The sequence below is a fragment of the Salarias fasciatus genome, chromosome 7 (assembly GCF_902148845.1).
Source record: "Salarias fasciatus chromosome 7, fSalaFa1.1, whole genome shotgun sequence".
Taxonomy (NCBI): Eukaryota; Metazoa; Chordata; class Actinopteri; order Blenniiformes; family Blenniidae; genus Salarias; species Salarias fasciatus.
The window spans coordinates 11,051,148-11,071,394 of record NC_043751.1 but is presented as its reverse complement, the minus strand read 5'-3'; the positions used below and the strand labels follow the sequence as shown (position 1 = coordinate 11,071,394).

The 20,247-nt window shown below is 42.1% G+C and overlaps 1 protein-coding gene across 2 annotated transcripts in view; it reads left to right on the top strand.

Annotated features, from left to right (window-relative positions):
• The window catches only part of plxnb2b (plexin b2b), a 129,132-nt gene extending 113,771 nt beyond the window's left edge, over positions 1 to 15,361 (top strand). For both annotated transcript variants that reach the window (XM_030095820.1, XM_030095821.1), the window contains 12 exons: positions 555 to 621; positions 1,181 to 1,327; positions 2,910 to 3,066; positions 3,962 to 4,062; positions 5,828 to 5,912; positions 6,324 to 6,475; positions 7,104 to 7,264; positions 10,165 to 10,312; positions 10,490 to 10,554; positions 10,725 to 10,800; positions 11,700 to 11,774; positions 12,289 to 15,361. In XM_030095820.1, coding sequence (XP_029951680.1) covers positions 555 to 621; positions 1,181 to 1,327; positions 2,910 to 3,066; positions 3,962 to 4,062; positions 5,828 to 5,912; positions 6,324 to 6,475; positions 7,104 to 7,264; positions 10,165 to 10,312; positions 10,490 to 10,554; positions 10,725 to 10,800; positions 11,700 to 11,774; positions 12,289 to 12,393 — 1,339 coding nt within the window. In that variant the 3' untranslated portion in view covers positions 12,394 to 15,361. The remainder of the gene's footprint in view (positions 1 to 554; positions 622 to 1,180; positions 1,328 to 2,909; positions 3,067 to 3,961; positions 4,063 to 5,827; positions 5,913 to 6,323; positions 6,476 to 7,103; positions 7,265 to 10,164; positions 10,313 to 10,489; positions 10,555 to 10,724; positions 10,801 to 11,699; positions 11,775 to 12,288) is intronic.
• Positions 15,362 to 20,247: the final 4,886 nt, after the last annotated feature.

Below are 20,247 nucleotides of genomic sequence, written 5' to 3'. Positions count from 1 at the left end.
TATCTGACATTATGATGGGCGATTTGTCAATTGACCACTGACACAAGTTCTGGATTAAAATATTTTGACAGTGACAAGCTGTGCAGGGCTTTTCCTTCGCTGTTATTTTGTTGAAACCTTCTTCTGAGTGATGTTTGAGGGTTTTCAAGAGGACACAGTGAAAGCAGAGTTATCTCTTATTTCTTGTTCAGTGCCGACTGCATTTCCCCCCCCCCCCCCAAGTGTCACTTTGCCTTGCAGCCAGTAAAACGAGGACTATATGGATTTATGAATAGCAATGAACACATATGCATATTACAGAATGTGTCAAAGCAGATGTCGAAAACCCCACAAATGAGTTCAAGGAAAACAATCAGTGACAGCTATAAAATCCATTGACCAAGTAATGACCGTTTCTCAGCATGGAGATTCATAATTTGAATGGCGTTGTTTGTTTGTTTTCCCCGTTTATTTCCATCTTGTGTGTAATTTCCGCAGTGCTTTAGAGATGCAAAGCATTTTAGGCATCAAGTAGTTTGAAATATTAAAGACTTGTCATGTAATGTGTTTTGCAGGTCAGAGACGGTGGTGGAGAGGATGCTGTGCAACTGGATGTCTATCTGCCTTTATCAGTTTTTGAAGGTAATGAAGGAGGGTGATCACCTCAGTGCATCAAAACTAATTTGAGAACTCCAGTTGGTATTATTCAGCACCTAATCAGTCAACAGAACATATATTTTTGAGAGTCTTTTTCTCGCACAGAATACAAAAGAAAGTCATGTTATTTGATGCTTGATCCTGTTTCATTGTAGATATAATATCCGGGGGATTTTTTACTATTTGTTGTTTATAAAGGGACTGTGTTGCACGTACTGCTGTCTGATTATGTCTTTCGCTGAACAAATTTTAGTCTAAAGCCGTCCTTATGTGATTTATTTTAAAATGGGATTCAATGCTGAGTGCGCATTATGACTTAAGCAGAAAATGTGTATAATTACAAGTTTGATCGTTAAACTATGAGGTTTATTTATGGATTTCTCCATTTCTTCCATTAGTACTTGTTTTGACGGTGTGAATTTATTTGCCTTCTAAGCCGCTAATCACAACAATTAGCTTCTTGACAACAGCTGAGGCAACTTCTAAATGGCTTTGTGCACCGGTGCGTGCGTGCGTGTGTGTGTGTTTCTGTCTTTTGTAACAGGACTCTGCAGGCGAGCCCTTGTACAAACTGTTCCGAGCCATCAAGGCCCAGATCGAGAAAGGACCTGTGGACGCCAGAGTGAAGAAAGCCAAGTACACCCTCAACGACACTGGCCTGTTGGGTGACGATGTAGAGTATTCTGTCCTGGTGAGATACACACACGCACGCATACACACACTCATACATACAAATTCCTTAGCCCTCTGTCATATTAAAAAAAAGAAACTGCACACACTGCTTTGAGATTTCATGGTGTTTTGTGCCTAGTGAGCAACACAAACATGCACACGAACACACACACACACCATGGAGTTGCCATGGAAACCACCAAAAAAAGGAATATAAACCCTAAGGCGACTGCCCACTTTTGTGTGACATCCATTTTCAGTGTCAATGTTCTCAGCTCGAGAAACGACACAGCCAACACATTCCAATAAAGCAGAGAAATGTGAGACTGAGGTGGAAGTGCTACAAGTATGGAGCACAAGTCAGTTTCCAGCACCGCTTCTCGACCTCGTCGCAGCCTGCTCCTGGCCTGTATCTATTGGGGCGGCTTTCAGGAGTCAGGAAAAGCCCCAGCGCCTCATTTGGGTATCGTGTTTCAATAATGGAACTAATGTGAACACAGCTGTTTTCTGTTAAAGTCAGCACAAATAAAAAGACCCATGGGTAATGGCGTTGTCGAGGACAATTATCAAATTAGTCTGAATTACACGTCTCCTGCCGTGATGGATCGCCTTCTGTGATTGAATTACATAAAAGAGGGACTGGGGGGGCGGGGGGGAGAGCGGCGACAAGCTAGATTTCACAGGCAGATGCAGGGTTTCCAATTGGCATTAATTCACAGCGCGCTCATTCCAGTCACTTCTGATGTGGACAGGATTACGAGGCTGCTATCGGGATCTGATTGCCTGCCGCGCATTTGAATCTGTTGAGTGCTCAGATATTTCAAGTAAAGCTCACTGAGAGGAGGAGGGGAGGTGGGACAGAGTTCACACCCGCTGAGGCGTTGGTCTTTAGCCGCTCGTGGTAACATGGACTGTCTGGTGTCACCACAGCGTTTGTGTGTGTGTGTGTGTGTGTGTGTGTGTGCTCACAGAGGCCAGTGCAGCTCGGTGTGTGTGGGTGGGTTGGTATCTCAGTGCTCCAGCCAATTTTTAAGAGAGAATACTAGGTTGTGTATAGTAAATAAAGCTGGTGAGTGTGCATCTGGTTTTGTTCTTTTGAAATTTGTGTTTTCATGGTTTGCCTCTTGCTTTTCTTTTTTATGGATCCAACAGTTGTATGACGCAAATTTTTTTCTTGCAGAGTTTCTTGTGACGCCTGACATCTAAACAGAGTCAATGCATGTTGTGTGTTATCTCAGCTTCTATAGTTTCAGCTTGTTAAAGCTGGGAGCTCTGCCCCACTTGGATTTTAAAATACAATTATTTGTCTCTTTCCTTTGTGAAAATATCTTTAATCCACATGAGACAGATTCCGCTTAAAGCTAAACCAGCTGTGCAATTGGAGGAATACACACAGGAAATCCTCAAAGCCAGTTTGACCAGAGAGTCTCTCCCTTGAAAACAGCTCATTGAATATCCAGGCTTGTTTAAATACTGAGACCTTCTGATCTGTAATCGAGCTTCATGTCGGATCTTTGTGTACACACACTTGGTGTGTGGTTTCTCTGATGTGGAGTGTGTGAGCCTCTGTCTCTTATTGGGGCGTATTGTGTGTGTTTTAGACGTTGCAGGTGCTGGTTCAGGGCGAGGGTCCGGACGTCACGCCCGTCAAGGTGCTGAACTGCGACACCATCTCGCAAGTGAAAGAGAAAATCATCGAGCAGGTGTACAAGAACCTGCCGTATTCCCAGAGGCCAAAGGTCGAGAGCGTCACCCTGGGTGAGTAGACGGGGAGTTTGTATGACGCCGGAGCGTCGAACTCTCTAACTCCTCTGTCTAAGCAAGGAATTGATATTTCATTTTGTCAACACTCAATATGTTTCACACAAGAATCTCTGTGTTACCATGCGAGAGGGGGGGGGGAAGAAAAGCATTCCTGAGCTGGAGAAGTGATTCATTAGACACCGTGAAGAAATCCTTCGCTGCTAAACAAAGTTTTGCTCGCTACTGTAGTCAGAAACCTTGGGGACTGACTTGAAAGGCTAAAGCTCTGAAGACATTTTCCAACATCAAAGCCACTTCATATTCCCACGCATGCTGTAGATTCCAGTTCTTTATACATTTTAGATAAGCAGGGATCCATCTTCTTTCATGGTGAATCAGAACGATAACCCCCTGTACTTGGTTATACTTGTAAATTAAGTCGGAGACGATGTTGAGCTGAGGTCTTCAGTGGTACAGAATATGTTGGGACGCTTATTACCATTTTGAATTAATTAAAAAAAAATACTGTTTTGTCACTTTTCACCCCAACTATACTCAAATTTTTCACTTAAACCTCTAAAAAAAAAAACAACAAAATTTCTTGTGGTCAGAGAGACGCTGAACCAGTTCAGTATAAAAAATTCATGCTGAAAAAATGAGAATTATATTTTTTGACATAAACATAAATTCTGTTTAGTAAAAAAACAACATTCTCCATTCAGCCAGAAAAGCCTTCTTGCTGTGTGACAAAGCTCCCGTGTCGGGGGAGTTCTGGGGTCTGAGTAGAGCGCCATGTGTTTCCAGCTCGGGGAGGGAGGCGCGCCACCTTCACGCCATTGAAAAATCCCCTCTTTAACTCACAAAGAAAACCCTCGCTTCAGCTGACGTTCTCTGTCTGCCCTCACCACAGAGTGGCGCCCTGGGTCGACGGGGCAGATTCTGTCGGATCTGGACTTGACTTCCCAGAAAGAAGGAAGGTGGAAACGCATCAACACTCTGGCACACTACAACGTGAGTCCCGTCAAAATTTACCTCCGTGATGAAACATTTTTAGAACGAAGGAGGCTGAAAATAGCAAGAAGGATTCAAGGAGATAGATGGGAACTAAATAGAAAGACGTGGGCGTCTTAATGTGGATGAATGAGCTGTGCGTCATGGTCATGTATGTATGAAATACTGCTGATGTTTAAACATTTTTTGGGGGTATTTCTCTTATTTCAAAACGCTGCCAAATTTCTGATCCCTGCACTGTTTTCTGGTTTGCAATGGCAACAATCCCAGCCTGAGTCACAACAGTGTGGCTGTCTCTCCCCGCTTTATATCTGTGTGCTGGTGTCCTGGAGGACCACGCAGGACAGTCGGCCCCCCAGGGCCATTATTCAGCACCACTGCTGTATATCATCATGTACGCACCGACCCATTTCAGTCAATATTCTGCCTGGGAACAATGTGCATCACATTATGCTCTCAAAAATCCCCGGGAGACAAGGGATAAGTTAGGAATATGACAGGAAAGCTACTTTTTGCTTACAGCTCCCCAACACAATGTGTGACACCAGGCCGGGGGGGGGGGTTTACAAAGGTTTATTTTTCTCTTGAGCTAAAGTTTGTGGTGCAAATATCCCTAAATAAAAAATGATCAGCATTCTTGAAATCAGCCCCTGTATCAGTGATCTCTGCAGAGCGTAGCGATGTTTCCGTGACTGACTGAGGAGGGATTGACTGAGACAGGTTGAGCATCGTGATTGAAGCCTCTGTTTATCTCGGCCATGTAACATTAGCATGATTGAACCTCATGGAAACAAACAAGCCACCGGGCTTGTTAAGTGTTTCACAACTCACACGGAAGATTTGTAATCTTCATCAGTATCAAGCATATGATAATATATACAACAAACAAAACAAAAATAAACATGGTGGATCTCTAGATTATAGCATGTAAATGCAGTTATGGTTTGTTTTTGTTTTTTTTTTCATTTGCATAGGTGCTCGTCTTCTGTTTCTTCTGTTTTCCTCTTCTTAAAAAGAATACAAGACAATACAAAAATAACATTTATGCTTTATTTGAAGAAATTACAGGTTCCGGAAGAACCGTTTCAGCTGATCAATAAATTATGTGAAAGTTATCAAGCATTATGGAATGTGTGTGAAATCCAGTACTTTTGGGAGACGGTTGATTGTACATGTCCTTGGTGGCTTCGCTGCTCCTCTGAAGGATGCTATGTGTCGCTGGGCGCTCCAATTCCCCGCTCTTTGGTTTGCTCTCGTCAGCTCTCAGTGGCAACAGAACGCCACTCAATCCTCTTGACAGTGTATTGATCCTTAGAAAATAAAGGTCACGCACAAAAAACCCCGTACTGGCCTTGCTTTTTGGTCACTTAAATCCTTCTTTTTCTTTCTCTCTCTTTTTTTTTTTTTTTTTTTTTTTCCAAAGCCGCCCAGCTTTCTTTGGTCCGACCTGCTGATGTCTCCCAGTTGTTCCCAGACAGCCCGGCTGCCATAGATTCATTGGCTGTGTCACAGTAGTGCTAATCACAGTATTTGTGGGGTCAATAATGGGTTGACACTGAAGAAAATGGCCTGTAAATACCCCAATAAAGACCCACTGTTCATGTCCACTCAGTCACATTGATTAGAAATTAGTTCTGAGGCTCTAAAAGAAGCTGCTGACCGCAGTCGCCATCCCTATTAAATTCAAAGGCATGTGAAGGCAGTTTTCTGGTGTGCCCGTATTGTCTAACAAAGAAAATGTGTGTGTGTGTGTGTTTTCTTTCAGGTACGAGACAACGCCACACTGGTTTTGTCAAGAGTGCTACACACTCAGCAGAACTATGACCAGAACCAGGAAAACCACGAAGAGCGTATGTGTCCTCAGCGTACCCATAAACACAGTTTTTAAAGCCAAATCAACACACTCAAAGGATTTCAAGCTTTTTTTTTGTTGTTACTGTTGTTGTTGTTTCTCCAGGGCTTTGTCAATCTCCCTACTCTCATTCAACATGCTAATACATGTTGTTTTATGTATATCTGGCTTTGAAATTGTGCTGAAAAAAAAGAGACTTTTATCTCAGTCCTTTTTATGTATACATCAGAATGGCTGATTGTTAAGCAATTCTTCGCAAATATTTCCTCCGCATTCAAATTCCGTTGACAAATGCCTTCCAATTTTTCATCATCTGAAGATGATGTGCATGAATAAATAACAAGCAGAGTTATTAGAAGACAGTCTGAAGTGACTTTTTCTTTTTTCTTTTTTCTTTTCTCCTCGACAGGAAATGCTCTGTTAGAGGACGATAAAGTGTTTCACTTGGTGAGGCCAGCGGACGAACTGGATGAAATCAAGTCCAAACGGGGAAGCATAAAGGACAAGTCGATGACCAAAGCTATTACAGAGATCTATCTGACACGACTCCTGTCTGTCAAGGTACTGCATCCATTCCTGAACCCTCTAGTGTTTTCTCATTTGTCTTTTCAACACCAATAAATGACATTTTCATTAAAAATCTTTGGGAGAGTGTGTTACTAACCAAAAAGATATTAGAATTCAGAAATTATTGTTTGAGAAAGAATCTCTAAATGGGCTGAAAATCTCTTGAGACGCTTTCAAAAGCCTTTCACATTGTTTTGTCACATCCTATCTAGATTAGTGGCGTGCAAAAACAAGGTGATATCTTAAAAATTGTGTTTTGTAACTGTTAGGTGTTTTCACGTCGGCTGTGTTTGTGTTCTCCTTGCCGAGTTTTCGTTGTGATTGTGCCAGTGTGGAAACAAAACTGTGAAGTGCACTGAAGCAGCCGATCTGAGAACGATGCAGCTGCAGTCTGAATGTTTCTCATATCCAGCAGAGATCTTATTTATAGTGGCTTTAATCACTCCATGAAACAATCTGCATGAAGGCAAATAGATGTCCGGTCTGTGCCGTCATTTCCAGTTGTCAGTGTTGAAAGCATGTTAAACACATGTGCATACAGCTGTGTGTCCTGGCCCGGCGGTTTTGTTGGCTGCGCTCTCCGTCTCTGCCCCGTTCTCACATTATCCGTGGCCTCTTCCAGGGAACGCTGCAGCAGTTTGTGGATGACTTCTTCCGCAGCGTGCTGTGCTCGGGGGCAGTGGTCCCGCCGGCTGTCAAATACTTCTTTGACTTCCTGGATGAGCAAGCGCAGAAACACAACAACGTGGACGAGGAGACCATCCATATCTGGAAGACTAACAGGTAAAATGGGACGGCTCCACTTGTTGTTGGTTTGGCGTTTCATTTTTCTTTGGAGATAGTAAAACAGATGTACTACAAAATCAAAACTCGATTAGAAACTGAACTCCATGTCACAAGAAATTTTGAAAAATTGGGAGTAATGTTTCAGAAAAAAGTCTTCTTTCAACTTTAATACATGCAGTTAATGTAGTTGGGTGTTAGTTAGTCACATCTCTTAAATCAAGAGTAATCATGCCTTTTATATGATAAAAAATGGGATAAATAAAGAAGAAAAACTAATTTGTTTTTTTTTTGTTTGCTGTTCTGCAGTTAATACCCATTTTAATGAGATATTAGATGTTTTTTCATGTTAAATACCGATTTGAATTTCATCATTAATGAAAATACCTGCAGCACAAAGTGAGATTTTCATTTGTTTCAAGTTTAATGTTTCCTTTATTGCCATTTTTTAATCCCCGTTTTTTTCCATATTTAGTTGTTGTATACAAGACATCTGCCCTTCCTTCAAATCATCACCGACTGGTGATGTGTTTTAGTGTTTTAACTAACCATCCTCATATGCTAAATGTTTCTTTTCGTTTCGTCGGAGCAATTATACATAGGAAAAGAATGTCTCATTGGGACCTTTTATCTAAACGCAGGCTGCAACATTTCCCACTTTTTATTTTATTTTTCGCATAAACATAAAATAGCGAAACAAGAAACTCGGCAGTAGAAACCTTTCAGCAAGAGTTGGGGCCTGTTGGGTAATTAAGTTCTCTTTAATTTTAAGTAGCAGTTGAGTGTTCTTTCTTTGTTGCTTTTTTCTCCATATAAATGAACAAATTGTCCCAGTTTCTTATAAAACTGTGGTCTCGGTTTTTCAGCTTGCAGGTAAATTTCACCATAGTATTTTTTTAAGCTTATTATCGTGGTCATTTTAAGATACTTCTACAAAACGAAAAAGACTCATCAACATAATTTTTTTGGTGTGCAAACCGTGCCCTGCCAACACCATCATCCAGGAAGATGACATGATCTGCACAGTCACTGTCATATTTGAAAATATTTTTTCACTTTCACGGTGAAAAAGACAATTTATAAATGTTTTCTTTTTTAATGAGAGTTGGTAAATGTGTCATTTCCCAGTAATTACCTTGATTGTCAATTTTAACCCTTACCTCAGTATTTTTATGTATCGTCTCAACCTGTTTGTTTAATTGAATCGTTAAATCCACTCGTATTTATTGCACAGGGCGGCTTCCTCTGGGGATTGTGGGCGAGAGTAAAACTATCAAATATTTGAATAAAACTATCATTTTTTTTTAACTGAATTTATTGTAAGTGTAATAGAAACCTATTATAGTTTCATATTGAATGTAAAGTAAAACATTAAAGTAGCGCAAGAGCAGATGTGCTTGTGATTGCTTTGCTGATGGATTCCAACAGCCGTGAACATAAAATGAGCATTCAGAATTATGGCAATGAACCAAAAATTACGGCGGGAAAAAAAAAACATGTGGCAGACAATCAAATGATCCCTTTAGTCTTAATGCGCTCTATTTCTTAATTTGTAATTATAAACTCATGATCTGAAAAAGTAGATGTAAGCTAGAGACGTTTAAAAGCCCAATATTTCCCTCTGAAATGTAGTGCAGGCGGAGTTTAAAATCCCATAAAATGGAGCTGCTCCAATGAAGAACAAGTACCTCAAATTTTCACACGCGTCCCTCCGAATCTGGCCAACTTCATCAATCCAGCAGCCCGAGATACAGTAACTCTCCAAGAAATAAAAACTTACTTATCCCAGAAAGGGCTGAATACAAATGCTCCATTCCGGCTCGCTTAGTTTGCATTTGCAATCCCCCTGTTCCCATGTGACATTTAAGTGCATAAATTAGTGTCACGTCGGCTGAGGCTCAAGCATACAAGGCGACGTGTTGCATGTAGATGCCAGTGATTGACGCGGGGCTGGCAAGAGAGCACCCACACAAGGACAGGAGATGAGCGATTTAATTACTTACTACACTCCGCGCCGCGCGCTGCCTCCACCCGTTCTGTTTATCAAATCAACTGAGGGGCCATGTATTAAATATGAATGTGTGTATGAGGCATAACAACAAACAAACATGGTAATTATGTCCCAAGCTAATTTAATTCCGCGATTATAGTAACATTGCTATTTTTATGCTTCCATTGTATTCTCACCACTGCCTTCCCAGGAGATATTACCCAACCAGTATGAATTTTACGCGCCGTGCGTTTCCTGTCTCAGATGGCGAACCTTCGCGCCGATTACAGAGGGAAGAATTTTTTTTCTTTTTTTTTTTTTTTGGAAAGCGCCGTATTTTGGGGCGTTGCTTTGAATTTACAAAGCTGACGGGAGGTTGGAACGGGAGCGTCTTGCAGCCCGCGTGTTCCCCATTCAGAAGGGAAATTAGCAGGAGCACTCGAGCATTACATTATGTAGTCGGCGTTTAAAGTTGTCAGGCCGTGCGGAAACTTCAAAGGTCAAAGTTTTGCGAGTCGCTCCAACATTTCTAATCAGTGTTTGTTTGGGCAGCCGAGCATCGTTGCCTGTTGCTTCGCCCAAACGCCCACCCCCCACCTTTTTCCATTTCATTTTATTCGAGAGGCATTAATTGTCTGAGAGGTCAGCGTCACACGAACGAGTCAAACAAACTGACAGTCACAGGCACTGTTCAGAATAAACTGACACCTAGAAGAAAGGCTTTTTTCCGTCCCTGTTATTATCCTGTACGGCACTCGGCTGCCCCCAGGCAAGTGCTCTCAACACGGGAAACGCTTCCTTGACTTAAATGAATTCATACATGTAATGTGGCTGATGAGATTGTCCGCTGTGCCGAGGTAATAACGCGTATTACGTTGACGATGATGGACCGATTTCTCGCCCCTCACAGCCTCCCGCTGCGCTTCTGGGTGAACATCCTCAAGAACCCCCACTTCATCTTTGACGTCCACGTCTCCGAAGTGGTGGACGCCTCGCTCTCCGTCATCGCCCAGACTTTCATGGACGCCTGCACCAAGAGCGAGCACAAACTCAGCCGGGTGAGTGGAAGTGAATGAGTGGAGGGGAAGGGGGCGAAGATGAGATAAAAGAGGAACAAAGTGGGAACAAGACCGATTAAATGGGAAGTAAAACGTATTGAGAAGAGGGAGTGTCAGAGGTCGGCGTATCTGAAGTGCCATCGTTCTCACTGCTGCGCATCCTTCTCTCATCTGCAGGACTCTCCAAGTAACAAACTACTCTATGCAAAGGAGATCTCTACCTACAAGAAGATGGTGGATGAGTAAGTACTGTCAGTGCTTTCCATCTGTTTTCCTCGAGGGTCTAAAATGGCTCCAGACTGTCAGAAAATTTTTTTCACCAGCTTACATCATGCAGCAATTATCACATCTTGACCGCTCCTGTGTGTGTGTGTGTGTGTGTGTGTGTGTGTGTGTGTGTGTGTGTTTGCAGTTACTACAAGGGCATCAGGCAGATGGTCCCCGTCAGTGACCAGGACATGAACACCCATTTGGCAGAAGTGTCTCGGGTGAGAAACAGCTCTTATTTTCTCTGCCGTTTAGTTTACCTTTCTATTAAAGCACGCTGCAGCCCTCCAGTCTGGGTTTGATTTTGTGACATCTGTGCTCACCTCTGCAGCAGCAAGCGCAGTTTAGCTGTGCAAAGATACTTGGAAGCTCGGGCTTTAAACTTGCCATCGTTAGCGGTGAATATTTTTACGCCTGATTTGTTGCTGAAATGCATATTTTTGCTGTTGAGTTCGATGCTCACAGACACAGTACAGTATGTAAAACGTCTCTAATTAAATCTTTAAAAAATAACAAACGGCAGGCGTGATGACGTACTTCTGTTATGCCGATGTCTTGTGGGTAGAGGAATAGGATTTTACAGATAATTGGGAGACTTTGGTGCAGACAAGAACACAAATATTGTATATCAAGGATGTTCTATTACCGGCGGGTTCACATTTTTTTGGGGAGAGTCTTCACAGCACATAATAAAAAAGAGAGGAAAAAGATGAAGGGGGAAACAAAGTGTTTATGTGGCATATCTATAACCACTGGGGTGCAACGACGGCTCCGTGTAAGAGTTTATATAGAGGAAATAAAAAGAGAGATGCATTTTGCAGTTCACTTTTTTAGCAAACTTTTGCCGGGCTTCGTTGTTGGTGAGCAGCTAAATAAATGTACAGAGTTTCATCATGAGGTTTCTGCATCAGAAGATATGATTTTGTCTCGACTCTCTGCCCTGTGTAATCTGTAACAGCGTGATTCCTGCAGCGGCCAGTTTGTTTTTATGTATCTCTCTCGGCTGCCTCTATTAGCAAAGAATTATTCTTCGCACGCGGTTTATTGTCAGCCGTGTGTAGCTTTATTGTTTACTGATGATGCGTCTTTAACCTTTAAATTGTTGTTGATTGTTTTCCAGTCTCACACAGACAAACTGAACACACAAGTGGCTCTCCATCAGCTTTACCAGTACGCCAGCAAATACTATGACGGGGTAAGAGGCCCTTCTTCCTATCGCACCCAAAGGAGGCTATTCCACTGAATGCACTAGTGCCCACTATATTATTGCTTTTTTTTTTTCTCCTCTCTTCACTCTTGATATGCCAGAAGAGTGATTGTATGAAATTTTAATTGAAAGCATTTCTGTGGGATGTGAATTGGAAAATTGCTCTGGGAATTGATTTTTAAGCGTCCATTGTGCATTGCCACTTGAGGTCACGGAAAGGGGGGGATAAACAAAACCTAATGAACAAGTTGGATAAACAAATGGGGCTGTCAGTCTCCCCTAAGTGGGCTCACAAACAATAACAGCTTATATGACATGACTGTTGATGTCAAATAACACTATCCTCCTCTCTCGCTCCCTCCCCTTTTTCCCCCACTTTGTCCTGCTCTTTCTCTCCGTCCGCCATCCTCGGCTCGATTCTTCCTCTGCTTCCCGATCGCTTATTATTTCCTGTCCCTTTCTCCTCCATTTCTGCTCCCCTCACCTTTTGTCCCGCTTTCAGATCATCGCGTCCCTGGACGAGGACCCAGCTGCCCAGAGTAAACAGCTGACCCTGCGGCTGCAGCAGATAGCAGCCGCCCTGGAAAACAAAGTGACTGATCTCTAACCCGCCGAGCAGAGAGGAGAAAGGGGGGAGGCACGGGGGAGAGAGGGGGGGGTTTTGCCAGTGACTACAGGGGCTTATTTCTTCTCGCCACAAAACAAAACATGGAAGTACGGAAATGTGAAAAGGGACTCGTGTTGGGCGGGTGTATTGTACAACGTGGCCCCGGAACGATTTTCCTTTCTGTGGAGTAACAGGAACTAATGAAATGCAGATAGAGGGCAAAAGGAGGGGAAGAAAATGATGGGTTACACTGTCATAGGTACGCCTTAAAGCTCACTTGCCAAACCTTAAAGGTCTGCACAGTCACTCACGCTTCACCGAATATTGCTCCCACAATGCAGTGCGGCATACCTCGCTCTGAGAATTAAGCCCTTCCGTGGAGCACTGGCAAAGGAGATAATCAGATGTTCAATTTCTCTCTGTGTAGAAAAGGTTTTAAGAGTTGTATTATATATTTTTTTTATTGTGCAGTCTTTATGCGGAAAGCTTTATAAGGGAAAAAAAAAATATCTTTTTAAATGGATCACCTTGTGGTGCGGATAGTGTTTTTATTAGCCTGTGTGTGCGTACACGTCTGCGTGAAGTACGACACGTGAACAAGAGCACGTGTTGCCGAATTCGGGTGTGTGTGTGTGTCGTTGCGAATGTGTGAGTGTGTGGGAATGTGCGTACACACACAGGATGCCTACTGTCAGGCGCGAGGGCGACGAGACGCCTGCTTTCTGTCATTTTAATCCCCCCCCTCAAAAACCCAGTAAACACACTGGAGCCTGCGCTCTCACCGAGCTTTATGACAGAGACCAAAGGGTCCTCGCAAGGACGCCGGTTAATCTAGCAGCGCACAGGCTCATATGAATGACAGGTCATCGGTAGGTTCAGACACGTTTGAGCTCAATTCTTAGCTTTTTGACTCAAATCTGCTTCGAGCCGGATCGCCATTTGTGCTGGTGGAAATCGATAATAGCACAGTCTGTCTCCCTTTATTGTACAGTGCCATGAAACATTCCACTTCAAATGAAAGCACAGGAGGACATTTCAGAAGATTTTTTTCTTTAAAAAGCATTTCAGTTAATGACTGTTTTTCAGATATTTCACTTTTGCTATAAGACTTTTAAGTGTTGGCGAGAAGCGTCGCTCTTCCGCCATGGAGCCATGTCACTCATATTAGCCCTGCAATAATGTCAGTATACCATGATTCACAATCACCGGTTGCATTAGCTCAATACATGTATTTGCAAATAGTAGCAATTCAGCAATATGTTAGAAGATGATCCAAACTGATTAATGCATTGTTTGTGTTTATGATTTTTAGTGCCATTGTTTTTGTACTATTCCAAATAATCGCCGAGCATTCTGCCTCTAAAGCTATAAAATAGCTGAACGCTGATTGCTGTTAATAATCTGCCAGAGACGCAGTTGGTACGTAAATGGCATGTTCTGAACAAATTATAGTGGTTTTAGCTTTTGTGCGATGTTGGGGAGGCTGGGCTCAATTCTGTACATAATTGTTGGCGTAATTGGAATATTGATATGTCATTGTCAGAGCCGAGGTGTCGACAGGGTAGGAATGAGGGTTTGATAATTTTTTGGGCCATTAAACACCATCCCTAAATTGTAGGTCTTGCGGTTGACAGATGATTTAATTGTGCTCCCTGTATCTGATCACGGACGGGTGTGTGCAGTTGACGGAGCGTGACGAGCTCCGGAGACCCCAGAATGTTAACGATTCCTGCCTTGGCTGGAGAGAGGTTTGCACAGACCTCGAGCCCGCCCGCCTGCCCGCCTGCCTGCCTGCCGTCTCAGCGTGGCACCCTGGCATCCCGACCAACAGCACTTGGCACTGCCCACTCGGCGCAGTGCAGAGTGGCACTCTGTATAATGGAATCAGCAGGGGAGGCTTTTGATCTTAATTGCATGCCGACTGCAGGCTCCATCCTTGTCTCCGTTGTTGTTTACTGCTGACTCCTTTCTCACTGACAGAGTTGATGCAAGAAGCTTCTTTCAGAGCCTTTCTTTAACCAAAAATGTGCCTTATTGAATAGGATACATATATATTGTTTCTAAATTATTCTATTGGTAACCTAGGTGAATATGATGATGATAGTGCTATAGACACAGCAATGTACTTGGACTTGTGATTTTATGTGTGCTGTCTAAAATGCTAGATGCCCTTGCTGCAGCCATTTGCGTGCCAATAGGCTGAAGACATTTCAGTACGATTTCTTTTACGGTTGCAGTTTTGACGTGTGTATTTCCTTTGGGTGTCTGTGGTGTGCGCTTAGTAGGACTTTGGTGGCTAAGGCAAAGAGCCAAAATGATTCAGTGTAAACCAGTGGCCAATGTGATTTGGGTTTCCCTTGAAAATGTCTGGCATTCCTAAATTAGTCTGAAGTCAAAAGGGTATCCTTATGTAGATTGAATATAGCGCAAAAATTGTTCCAATGGTGTTTAATTTTTTGCCCTGTGTTTCTAAGCTATTCCACAGTGTGTACGATAAATGACTATCTATACTCGACAAACGACCTTTCTCACTGCTGTGCAGTTATTATTTTTATTTCTTGTTTCCTATACCATATAAATCTTTGTAAAACACGTTGAAATACTGTATTCTAACTGTATAATCCTATGCATTGAGTCCTGGGACAAAAGAGAAAAAAAGAAAAGAAGAAAAACATCAGAGAAAAAAAAATGTTTGTGCAGTTGTCGAGACTTTTTTCCATTTTGAAACTTGTGAATGTGCTGTAATGGTAAAAAGAAACTGGGATACTCCATTTTCAGTCCAGGACCATTAACGGAAGCCAACGTTTTCCTCCCCGTCTGAGGCAGCTCCGAAGACGCTCTATCTTGTACCTGATCTGGTTGTACTGGATGAAGTTAATTTTACAGAAGTTGTGTGTGGACGGAGCAGTTACCCACAGGTTTCATCATACACTCCTCCGTGAATAAACTCAGAGACATATACACCCTTCCTATCTGCTGTGTTTCTTTCCCTTTTAGAGTATTGATTTGCTTCAATTGAACACTCGCCCTCACGAATAATGCATGAGCACCAGTCACCTTGGGTGATAGAGTAACACTTGCCACAGGTAGCCAATTTTTTTTTTTTTTTGCAGTAAACCGTATCTTTTTGCAAGTGTTTAGTGGCTGTGCGGCTCATTACATGACCTTAAATTCACTGAAGGGGTTTATACACCAGCAGCAGTAATGGATGGATTTATTCAAATTAAAACCAGGCAGTCACTTTATGAAGGAGAGGGCCAAGTGCTTCAACCTGACAGTTTTCCTCCTTATCGCAAATATTCTTGCATATTACGACCCTAAACGACTTTGTTGATAGCATCAAGTCTTCAGATGCGGCGTACAATATGATCGCTGATGCTTTTTCACCCTCCAAATGCCACATCAGATTCCTGTCACCGGGCTCAGAATACAAACTACAATCCGAGGATTGGCGTCGTGCGACGACTTGATAATACAAATAGCCGCGCCGCATCGCTGTCATCGGCGGCGAAGGTTGAAAAATTGCAGTGAAAACATTAATTAAGCACTGACAGCTGAGAATGAAATTGGAAAAAAGAAAGATGAAAGGCAAAATTGCTTCATCTGACTGCTTAACAAACCCCGACGCAAAGGGTGGAGATATCAAAGACGGACCAGAGGCCTGCGCGGGCCGTCTCCTCGCCGAGCAGATCACTGATGCAGCAACAGATAGAGTGACTTCAAGGGCTGCTTCTAAAGCAAGAGTGATTACGCTTCATTATCACACGCGCTGCATCTTGTAACCTATCCTTGATCATTCATAGAAAATCAAAGGCAATGCAGCGCTTCATATTTCTATTGGGACGGCGACTCGCAGCGTTTCAGGTGTCAACGTTATTTGCCGCGCCCCGCATTTGTGATACAATTTCTAAATAGCTGTGCCCTTCGCTGTCTAGAAATCTGAGCTACAGCGCACCAAAAATAATTATCTTAACTCTGCCTGTGTGCATGGCTTTTTCCTTTTTTTTTTTTTTTTTTTTCTTAAACAAGAAATTGGGTTAAAATCTGCATGTTGCTGGCTTCTGTTCTCCTGCCTGGGAAGCCTCTTCACACACACAGCAGCCAGCCTCTCCTTCAGCAGGAGATGGTTGTGTTTATCACCAGGTTGCGTTTCACCTGCACATTTCAAACCACCTAATGAGATTTGGCTTTGATTTCCGCCGCCTTAGGGGAGAGGAGGAGGAGAACTTGGTTAAAATAATAAAACAATGATGGTGTGGTGTCATTTTAAACAGTTGTTCTGATGAATAATTTAAACCCATGCAGACAGCGCCTGTTTCTCAGGCTCAATAAGCTCATATATCCTGTGGTGTAAATTAAAATATCCCATAAGGTTTAGCTTTTTTCTTCCTTAGCAAACTGACAGGTTCATTATTTTTAGACTTATGAATTGAAAGTTGTCTGAAATTAGTACAAAGTACAGTCCTTTTATTAACTGAGCTAAAGATGCTGCAGCATCTATGGAAAAGTGTTTCCTGGATGGTGCAGAGAAAACCACACCTATTAAAGCGATATTTTATGTGTCACGATGAGCTTCGCAACACAGTGGGCTACATCTGTGAACTCCAGCTATATAACACAAATGTATTTTCACAATCATTGTGCTTGAAAGTTTACCTTTCTGGATTCTAAAACGTAGGTGTACATTAGGAACCATTATTCTGAAGGAACCTCAAAACAATCGTGAGGGGCTGAGCTTAAAATTTTCCTTAATTTTCTGCTCAAAACAAACATTGTGCATTGATGGGTAATGTTTCTGCTCTACATCAGTCAGATTCTCTGTGTGTTTTCACTGATAAAAGTGATTAAAATTTATTCCAACACAGAAAAATATATCCCCACAATCATTGACTGTGTATGAGAGCTAAGAAATATACCAAATTCCGCATAAAGCAGAACAGTTTATTGCATTCAATATGCAGACTCATTTTCATTTGCTTCGGAGTTTCTCATTTCCCCTTTGAAGGTGGGTCAGGGACAGCAAATGCATGTGGCCTGCAGGAAGCATAATGCTCTGGTCTGCACTATTCAAAGCAATTTCACCTTAGAGGAAACATATCATGTACATTAATAGCTCTGCGAGCCGCAGAAAGAAATCTAATCAAAGACAGATTGTCATTTTACCACGGATAGTGCTAAACCAACACTTACTTCCCAGAACTGTGAGACTATTAAAGTCTCAGTTTAGCTTCTTCTGATCCCTGGAATTGTTGCACAGAGCAAAAACTATGGGTTTTGTCCTCCATCAGTAAGACTTCATTTACACCAGGGAACCTATAATTTAATGAGTCACAGTGTTAAATTGCACAAACCGCATAGTTGGAGGCTGCAGTGAGTACCTGTCTGCAGTTTCACAGTGAAGAACAGGATTTTAATCGCTGAAAAAGAGCAAACCATATGTTCCAAGCAGGTGTGCGTGCGTGTACGTGTGTGCACGTGCATTAACCTGTGTTCGACACGCAAGCAGAAAGTGAGGCTGTATGTATACTTATTGTGATTCTAGCCCAGAGGCAGGCAGCAGGTGTGAAGTGCATATTTTCCAGCTCTCATCTGCGGCTTTTCGAGTCCATAGGAGGCCAACGCTATGTGTGGAGAGAGCAATTTAAAGTCACTCACCCACAGAGATGTAAGAAGAAAAAAAATACTTGTAAAAGAAGATATACATAAATCTTATACTTGGTTTGTGAAAATGTATAATGACTTGCTGGAAATTAGTTCAAAGTTGGCTGTAAGAATATTGGAGAAGATCTGCGAATTTCCATCATTTCTCCCACATGGGGAGGTGTCACTGTTCTAAACCTGCCCACCAAGCCTTATCTAGTGTTCTTATTCTCCTTATCACTTCCATCATATTTCTAGAAATCTCAGTGGTTGAGTCTCACCCTTCTGTGTTTTTCATCTGAGAGGGTATCCAATATCATTTCATATTTTTGTATCTGTCTTTCATCAAAAGCACATATGGATGCACAAAGATATTATGTTATTGTGCTAGTCATCCATGTTCTATACCACTTTTTTATCTATTTTGGGGTTACAAGGAGCTCGAGCAAGCCGATCCCAACAATGGACAATGGCAGGATGCACAGTATATTCGCTGACAATCATGTAGTTGAACTGGAGAGGGAAAGCATGCATGATTTAGCAGTGGTTAGCCATCTCGCCTCACAATGAGAAGGTCTGGATTCAGATACCACCTCATCCTGGAGTTTGCATGTTCTCCCTGGTGTGCGTGGGGTTCCTCTACACAAGATGCTCGTGAGCTTAATTGATAGCCCTGAATTTTCATATGTCATATATGCCTAGTGATGGACTGGTGACCAGTCCAGAGTGTACCCTGCCCTAATATATGACATGCAGATGTAATTGACTCCAGCACCCAGCAAACCTGCACAGGATGAAGCAATATGGAAGATGGATGGATCGCAGGAGGCCACAGCAACCAGAAAACATCAGTGCAAGCTCAGGGTGAACATTCCAACTCCACTCTTGAGATCCAGGTAGAACTCAGATTCCCACAATCAGGCAGAATGCTAACCACAGTGATATAATCTCTGATATAATCTCAAACTGACCCAGAATCTGATGATCTGAGAGTAATACATAAGAGAAGGAAACATCACAGAGTAAACAAAGATTGAAAAACAATTATAGTAATGCCTACAGACAAAGAAGCGTTTGTAATTAATCACAGCATAATTTTGCACATGAAGGAAAGCCATCTCGGGATTTGGAAAATATGCAAACTCCAAATTCCAGCTTGTATTTGAATCCACAACCTAAGAGGTAAGAGTGCAAACCAATACATCACTGTGTAGTCCAAAACAAAACAAAATGTACTTATAAAGCTGTATTTAAAATATATGTACCTTCTTTACCAGCCAAGATAAGCTCACAACCAGTCCAATTTACACACAGGCTGAAATCCATCCCAAGTAGTAGAGTAACCATTCACTTGTGGACATTTTAGGGTCATCAATGGAACTGTGATGTATTAGAGAAGACCCAGCAGGCGGAGGTAGAAAGTACACACTGAACTAGTTGTTTTAAAAGTGCTTTAGGAATAAAGCTGAGTTGAACACAGTCATTACTTCTCATGACTTGTATCTGTGTAGTGACAATGCCAACCACATGTACTGTGCCAACTGGTTTTAAAGTGCAATTAATAAAATGAGCAAAATACTAAGATTTTTTTGGACGAGTGTTGCTCAGTTGCTAGAGTGTTCGCCTATCAGTCGGAATGATTCAGGTTCAATGCCCCATCTGCAACAGTGTAATTGAACAAGACGCTGAGTGCCAAATTGCTCCTAATGGATGAATTGAGTGCCATGTATGTCCACCTTCACTGGTGTATGGGTGAATGTGATTAACAGTGTACCTCTATAAGGCACATGGGGGACTGCTCAAGCAATGGAAAAGTGCTATAAAAGAGAAATCAATTTATTAATAAAAACAAAAAATGAGTCATAAAGATACAGAAAACTGAAAGCACTGATCACAATCAGAATCAGAGACAGGTTTATTGCCAATACAGAAGCGTAAACGAGGAATTTGTTTTGGTGGAGGATCCAAACAGTATGGTACGGAGCCCCGAACATGACATGGTAAAAACAGACAAAATAAGAAACAAATTTATAAAGACACCAGTATAAAATTTAAATAGGGAGAATTAAGAGACAAACAAATAACACAAAGAGACAAACAAATAACACAATCGCAATAACAAATAAAGGATTAAACAATCCCACTTTGGTTTCAACACCAGTTTTGACTGTGTTAACCATTCATAATTGGCAGCCAGATTTTTATACTGATTTT